Source organism: Emydura macquarii, unplaced genomic scaffold (assembly GCF_026122565.2).
Source record: "Emydura macquarii macquarii isolate MOO-44397 ecotype Brisbane River unplaced genomic scaffold, CSIRO-AGI_Emac_v2 contig_2636, whole genome shotgun sequence".
In the NCBI taxonomy this organism is placed as follows: Eukaryota; Metazoa; Chordata; order Testudines; family Chelidae; genus Emydura; species Emydura macquarii.
Genome location: NW_027132773.1, coordinates 4779082 through 4787290, shown reverse-complemented (window position 1 = coordinate 4787290; position 8209 = coordinate 4779082). Strand labels below are relative to the sequence as shown.

At 45.7% G+C, this 8209-nt stretch overlaps 1 protein-coding gene across 4 annotated transcripts in view; it reads right to left on the bottom strand.

Annotated features, from left to right (window-relative positions):
- Positions 1 to 2925: 2925 nt before the first annotated feature.
- The window catches only part of GRIP1 (glutamate receptor interacting protein 1), a 482567-nt gene continuing 477283 nt past the window's right edge, over positions 2926 to 8209 (bottom strand). For all 4 annotated transcript variants that reach the window (XM_067564076.1, XM_067564078.1, XM_067564077.1 and 1 more), the window contains exon 23: positions 2926 to 3715. In XM_067564076.1, the coding sequence (XP_067420177.1) occupies positions 3482 to 3715 (234 nt within the window). In that variant the 3' untranslated portion in view covers positions 2926 to 3481. The remainder of the gene's footprint in view (positions 3716 to 8209) is intronic.

Here is an 8209-nt window from a genome sequence, read left to right as displayed (position 1 = left end):
ATGGACAGTGCATTACTACTGAACTGGCTAGTGCAGGCAGTGAGACTCCCCATAAGATAAATGGATGTAAAAGACAAGGCAATTTTACAGATAGTTTTGAAAGTCCATCAAAAGTAGCCATGGTAAGAAACCCTTTAAAGAGTATTTAAAATAAAACTTCTCCGTAGAGCTGATTGAGAGTTGTTCAACTAAACCTCTTTTTTGACAGAAAACGCAGTTTCATCAAAACAAAACCTTTTTGCAGGAACATATCACTTTTAATTAATCTTTTGTTGGGAAAGTTTCCTCAGGTCTCATATGGAATGAATGAAAAGATGAAGCATCTCATATAGTCTAGTTAGCAGTAACTATTAATTACTCAGTTATGATATTAGAAGTAATATTTGATAAACTGTTATTGATTGCTGTGACTTTTTGCCTTGTTCAAAATGCGTTAATGGCTATAAACAACAACAGAAATTGTAGGACTGACCTGCTGTGCAGAAATACAATATTAATATAAACTATAAAGATTTCTTTTGTGCATATACATTATACTAAAGATAATTTAACTTTTAACAAGACAGTCTGTCTTGGGGTTAGCGACTTGTATAATGTTTCTCAAAAGTCACTTCTAAACTACTCCCCCTCATCAATGAAAACCTTTTTTTTTTTAAATAATACATAGTAACATTTTACTATATTTGAAGTGCTATTTCCAGGCCTCATTACTCTCTTCCTGTTTGTTTGACAGGTAAATATAGAAGACTCACCCCTTGGGACAACCAGACTTCAGAATCTGTCTTTGAGGAGCCCAACTCCCAAGCAGCTTTTTGGACCTTAACAATCAAGTACATTAATTAATAGGACACTTAAATATGTTATACAATCAGGTCTTGGAACAGAGAAATAAAGTATGAAGGAGTGGTCTTCATTTTTTAAATATTTTGCAATTTTTTAAGGAGCATCATGTTTTTAAAATAGACTTTTTTATATTCAGAATTTAACTTGTGTTTAGCAAAGATATGTAGACATGTTAGTCTTCAAGGAAAAAGTTGACCATGTTATTTTTTATCATAGCTGAAAAAAATAACTTTTTAATAGATGCTTTGAGCTCCTAGAGAATTGTTGCTCAGAAGAAGGGAATTTCTTGGTCCACAGGCTTGAATAGTATATAAATAGTTGATGCAACACAAAGTATTATTGTTTGATTAGTGGCAGTTATTTCCTACCCATGTTAATGCCATGCGTTTTGACTAAAGACTTATCTGCAATGTGGGTTTGTATTCTGTACCCATATTCTCTAGGTAACTTCATTGAAGTTTGGGTAGCCTATTGCCAATGGTACAGGATCAAGAAGTTGAGTCAAATCTTGCTCTGAACAGATTGTAACCAGTAACTTTCAATGACAATGCTTTTCCATTTGCACCAAGAAAGGTTAGACTTCATGTCCCTACACTTTAACTGCAGTAATGAAACTCACTTAACACTCACAATGTTTGGCTTGGTCATAAACAGTGTGGCCATGTGCCAAGTATGAATTCCCTTTAATATTCTGGATAATTACGTGGCTTGATGCACAGGAAGTTTCCAGATGGGGTAAATGTGCAAATTATTTAAATTTTTGACTGAAATTTGGATGGCTTATATTTGCCTAGCACACTGGGGTCATAGTCCATATTTCATCATAGGTTATTAAAAATCCCAATATTTGCCTAAAGAGACTTGTATTTCTCGATACACTTGTGATAGAGATTTTTTTTTAAATGTGGATTTTTATTAAGATAGTGAAATGTGACATCTTTGCAAATATGCTATTTAATCTGCTTTTCCTGCTGTTCAGTACATGCAAATACGATCTTGCTGTTAGTGTCTTTAAATCACTGTTTATTCCATTTTATAGTTTTTTCCATACAAATAGTTGCAAGTTTGAGTTCCCAAAATCCATACATTGACGATAAATATCATGCTATTAAAGTATTAAATTTGTACAAAAATACTTTACAGTTTAATACTTATTTGTTACAAATAAAAATACATATTCAAGTGACTCATGAACTTTGAGTTTTTACATGATTCAGATTTAAATTTCATATTGACTGATCTTCTCTGGCAGTGCTGAAACATGAATGAAAACATCACGTGTGTGTGTGTAGGGCAGGTGAGCTTGTTCATGTGAAGGAAAACAGCGTGGGGGATAGTCTTCCTAAATAATTTATATTGACCCAAAACAATCTGATTGTAAGATGATTGATTAGATACGAAGACTCTATCATTAATATACAAATTCAGTATCTTTATATTCACCAAATAACAATAATTACCAATGACAACTTGAATACTGGAGCAACTCAAAGCAGCTGCTGGTGAGCATAAAAAGCAACTGGCAGTATTTTATTGCTTTGAGGGGGTAGGAAAGAATTTGTAATGTATTTGTAAAATGTATTTACAATTCAAATTTCTAAAAACTTGTAAGGGTAAATATGAGAAGGCTGAAAACAATGCCTTTTTAAATAGACTTCACAAATCTACTAGTAACCCTCAAGAAACTTCTTAGTAAATAAAAAGTTAGACTTATATGGCCTTGTATGATCATTCTCATTTGAATCGATTTTGCATCAGTCCTCCATTGCTACTAGTAGTTGATATAATATAAAAATTTCCACTTAAATGTTTTTTAAAAAACCTCTTTTAATGTGATTCAAATTACTCATTTCAATTTTATTTTTTTATTCAGTAATCCTTCATCAGAAGTGTTCCGCTTCTTAAAATGTCTCTGCTTGAAATGACTCTTACAGGTGCAAGACATATTTGTCTAGAACTTCCATTGCATAGGGAATAACATAACTTCTAATAAACTTGTACCACAGTTGGGCAGTAAACTTCACCACCATACACAGCAGCTTCCTACGTGCCTCTTTGCTAAACCATTTCAACAGCACTTAATGTGATGTCTGAACCCCTCCAACTGAAGCACAGCGAGCAGAATGGTTCATAAAACATTACTATAACGGTCAATTTAAAATCTTGGTGCAGCATACCCCACCTCGTGATTCCATCACTCAGTAGCCAGCTGGCTTAAAAATGTATTTAAAAAAATAAAATCCAGACACCTATGGAAAAAGAGATCAATCCTGTTTTTTCCACTCAGAAACCAATGATGCTGTTAAGACAGGAAGGAGCAATTCAGTCTCTTTTAAAGGTCTCCTCAGCTACTTAACCAGGGGGGAAAAAAGGCCATTAGCCAGTTTCTTTAAGTAACATCACCATGACTACTTTGACATTAGGCTTTGTTTGGAATGGCACTACACAGTGGCCATCACATTAAAAACCCAACTCACTTTTTAAAGTAATTGTGAAGTTACATGAGCCTTGAGAGGGATAGCCAGACCCCCTGTGCTTTTTTAATGCCACATGATATCTGTGTCCCAGAAATCTTAAAAGGGATTTAGCACCATATATTGTCTTTCATCTTTGAGTGTTCCACTAAAATAACTTTTTGCTATATTGTGTTTGTAGAGTCTCGTGTCTCCACATTAGCAATATGTCCAGTTTGTTGAAGGAAGGCGTTATTTTGGTCATTCCATTCCCCACCTGCTAAAGTTTGTTGATCTGAGGTCACCTTCTGAGAGGCCAGTGGGTTTCTGCTAATCACCAGTTCCAGTTTATTGCCAGATTCTGCTATGAGGGGCACAACTAGACAGCAGTCAAAATCTCTGGTACGAACATGATTTACCTGAAAGGTTAAAGTGTTAGTTTAGTTTTAGTACCGTTTTAGATGTAGAAAAGAAAGTATCATAACACAAATATTTAAGAAACACAAATGTTATCTAAAATATGACTGGAAATACATCAGTGGCCCTCAGATAAAGTACTCAAAATACAGAAAATGCAGAACAAGGTTACTTACCAGTAACTGATGTTCTTCGAGATGTGGTGCTCGTTTCCATTCCACTGTAGGTGAGTGCACAGCTACCAGAACCTTTTTTCCCTTAGCAGATCCCATAGGGCCAGCTCCGGCGCCCTCTGGAGTCCGGCACACATGCCGTGGTATATGAGGCACTGCCGGCCCTACGCCCCTCAGTCCCTTCTTTCTGCCAACGGCGATGTGGGGTGGGTTGTGGAGTGGACATGAGCAACACATCTCAAAGAACATCAGTTGCTGGTAAGTAACCTTGTTTTCTTCTTTTGAGTGCTTTCTCATGTCCATTCCACTATAGGTGACTAACAAGCAATACTTTGGAGGTGGGCCAGAGTTAGGGATGAGCTGCCTGCAGCCCAGCTTTGCTGAAGCCCATGTCTTCCCACGCCCATTGGACAGAGGCATGGTGGGACGTGTAGGTATGTACCATCAGCCTGGCAGCTGCTCTGCCGATGCCCTGCCCTGGCACTTCTGCTAGGAAGGCTGTAGATGGAGCTTGAGCTCCGTTGAGTGAGCTGTGGTGGTGCCCGGAAGCGGCACCTTCACCTGCTCGTAGCTGAACACGATGCAGGAAGTTATTCATAAGGAAAATGCGCCGGGCGGAGACCGGTGAACCTTTCATCCGGTAGACTGCTGCGCCGAAGAACTATCCGGAATGGCCTCGTACATCTAATGTAGAAGCCAAGGCCCCTCTCAAGTTTTTAGCGAGTACCGCCTTCCTCTCTCCTCCAAACCGTGTGGTTCAGGGAAACCTAGGGAGAATATCTGAGTGGTCACAATGAAAGTGGGTAATCACCTTGAGCCAGAAGGCCTGGTGCAGTATCAACTGAGCCTTATCTCATAGACTACAGTATGGGGGGTGGGGAAAGCTTCAAGGTCAGAGCCCTGATCCTGGAGACCTTCCTTGTTGAGGGAAACTGTCCCAGGATGGCCACAGTAGAGGGCATGATGCCATGGGTTCTGGGGGGTGGAGGGGACTGTGGGTCAGGAAAGGACCAGGTCAAGATCCCAGGAAGGCACTGGGTCATGGGCCTACAGATAGAGCTTCCCACCCTCTTCCGGGACCGAACCAATATCAGATGGGAGAACCACAATCCCCTCTCCTAGCAACTGATGGAAGGCTGATATGGCTGCTAGGTGAGCCTTCAGGGAGGTCAGAGCCAGACCCTGGAGCTTTAACTGTGGCAAGTGTTTCCCGGATCGCCTGCACTGGCGAGAGGCTGGGCAGAACATCCTGGGGCTCCTCCCGGCAGGCAACAGCCACTTCCACTTAACCCAGTACAGGACCTGCGAGGAGGGCTTCCTGCTATCCAGCAGGGCTCACTGGACTTGTTCTGAATGGCTTGCTTGTTGCCTCTAGGCCTCCGCTCCATCACTCCCTGAGGTGTCGAGGGTCCAGGTCTGGGCACTGCAGGTGACCGTGATCCTGGGAGTTGGGATTGCGCTGACTCGGAGGCTCCCAAGATGGGCGATCGAGAAGTCCAGCAATATGCTGAACCTGTGCTGGCATGGCCAAGCTGGGACAGTTGAGATGGCATCTGTTTAACCCCTCCTCGTCTTTAGCAGGACTGTATGCAGGAGGGGAAAGGCAGGAAGTGAATATGAAGCTCTCTGACTGCTACAGACTGAAGGCGTTAGCGATCGCCCCCGTCCCTTGACCACGGAGAGAGCAGCACTGTGGACACCTTGTGCTCCAGTCCGATAGGGACAGATTCCCCTTTGGGGAACCCCCCTGCCAGATGGTCAGAGACGCCCTGTGTGGGTGCAGCTGCCCATCGTGGTGAGGGACAGCGACCCCTTGATGCGGTCTGCTTTGTCGTTCATCACCCCCAGGAGGTGATCACTGCCTAATCCTAAGGACTGATAGCTTCCCTTCATAAGGCTGACGAATGGGCTCCCCCTGCCTGTCGATGTAGTACATGGTCGTTGCACTGTCAGCACCTGCACCGCCCTGCCCTCGATAACGCGGAGGAACATTCCGCAAGCCCTGCGAGCATTTCGCGGGTCTTACATCGGTGTGCTGATGCCTCTCCTCCCTTGGCCAGATGACTTGGTCAGCGCTGATACAGCACGTGAGCCGCTGCTCGAGGCGGCCGATATCAGGGTAGCTGATGAACAGAACATGAACAGAACGCCCCATCACACATTCCTGAGGAGTCGTTCACCAGTCTAGGGAGGCTAGGGCTTGCTGCTGTTGTGGGTTTTTTGTTTTTTTTGGGGGGGAGGGGGAGGAGAGGCAGGGTCATCTCCTTGTGCAGAAGCTAGCTGCTCGGACTGTAGCCGGGGGCTGTGAATGAAGCGGCCTAGTTGTCGGGCTAGCTAGCCTCACCCTATAGGTCACAGGCGGCCTACACCTATCAGCTGTCGGCAACATTTGGCTGTTGTCTTTGGGTATTTGTGCAGATAGGCCATCTTGAAGGACACTTTCTCACAGCAAGAAGGTCTAGTCCCAAAGCGACCGGTCACGCTGATGCATTCTGTAGTCTGCACCTGAGCTAATGTGAACTTTTGTGTGTTTACCAGCAGGCCCCACCAGCCGCAAGTGGCGCCTGACCCGCTCACATTGCTCTGGACTTGGGATCTGGACCTGTGTGGGCGAATCTTGCACCTTCAAGCATGCAACTACTGCTACCAGGCCTTAAGTAAACACCCTCGGGGCCAAGTGACAGGCCACGGGGTAAAGCTGTATAGCGTTAGAGGGAGCCAACCCCTACAAAGTGAAGAAAGCTTTGAAGATGCGTCCCTGACCTCCAGGGCGGCATACACCAGGCTCCTGTTTCCAATACTGGAGCTGGAGGGACCATGCGAGACTTGAGTCCCTTGTTCTGTATTTGCGAGATGATGTAGGACTGCCACTGTCCTTAAATTCCCCGCCCCCACACCTTTTTTGGGGGGGGGGGGCAGACTAGGAATTACCTTGAGTAGGAGCTCTTTCGCCATGCCCTGTGGGACCTTTCCCACTGTTGAGGGCTGAGGCAAGCTCAACCTCTTGGATGTGGAATTGCCACAGAGAGAGGAAGGGGACCCTAGCTCACCAAACTATCTCAAGGATGTGGTGGTCTGAAGGCATTCTGGCTCACATGAACCTGAAGGGGAGTATAGGTTAGGACGCTGTCCTTGTGTGCACCATCAGCAAGGGCCTTTTCCCATTGCCCTATCACCGAAAGGACCCTTACTGAGGGCCTAAGGAGCCACTCAGGTCGGATGGTGTCTTTTAGAACCCTGACTCTGTCCCATTGCCTGCAGGTTGCGAGACGGCCGTGGCTGACCCTCTGCTGCTGTCCCAAGGGGAGCTGACACCGAACGGTCTGTGGCATGTAGCAGCCCAGGGAACAGAGCATGGTCTAGGAATCCTTGAGACCATGCAGCTTCGCCTCTATCCGAACGAAAGAGAAGGCTGACTCATCCGAGGGAGGGCCCCAGATGGGCTGCTGGACCTTTCTGGTGCAGCCCGGGATTGCAGCCACTAACCATTGTGCATGGTGATGGCGAGGGGTATGGCTCTGCCCACTGAATTAGTGGCAACTGAGGATGTCTGGAGCGCTGTTCTATGCTCTAGCTCCTGTGGTACCCTCTTCTGCAATGGTATACAGGTTTCAGTGCCTCCTGCCAGGCAGAGCCTCAGCAAGGCAGCTCCCTGAGTCCCATTGAGGGCTCACTTTCCCCTTGCTGATAGTGCTATTGAATAAAGTTTTCTCCAAACAAGTCTGGCTTCAAGTCGCCTTCATTTGCTGGAGTAGAGCCCAGCTGCCCTGCCTATCCTTGGGGTTGGCGGCAACCATCACCAGGGACCTGAGGTGGGGTGGGTGAACAGTATTCAAACCCTTTGGCTGGGGTGTAATACTCTACTCGGCTCATTTAGGCATCAGGCTACGGCGGAGGGGGTTTGCTACGGGACCCTCACTGTGTTAAGCGCCCCTCTGTAGACCAGGAGGGTTACCACTCTGCACCTTAAATGGCCCTTCCTTGTACCTGAGATACTGACTGCATCCCTGAGGGGTTGACAGACCGTGGTCCCGTCCTCCCGCGGGAAACCCCTTAGGCCTTCATACAGCCGTTGGGGTGACCATTGCCTCTGGGGCCATCCGTCTGGAGCTCTGGCACCTTTCATTGGTGGATGCTCCCCTAGGTACTGCATCCCCAAAGGGACACTGAGGCACCGTCAACAGACCACTGCTGGGGCTGCCCAGAGGGCTCTCACTGGGCAGCACCGTTGCTCTAGAGAGCCAGCCCCAACGTCGACGACCTCGACTACCAGGTTCGTCATGGGTGCCGCAACCATAGCAGATGTATGGACAATGCTCCAGT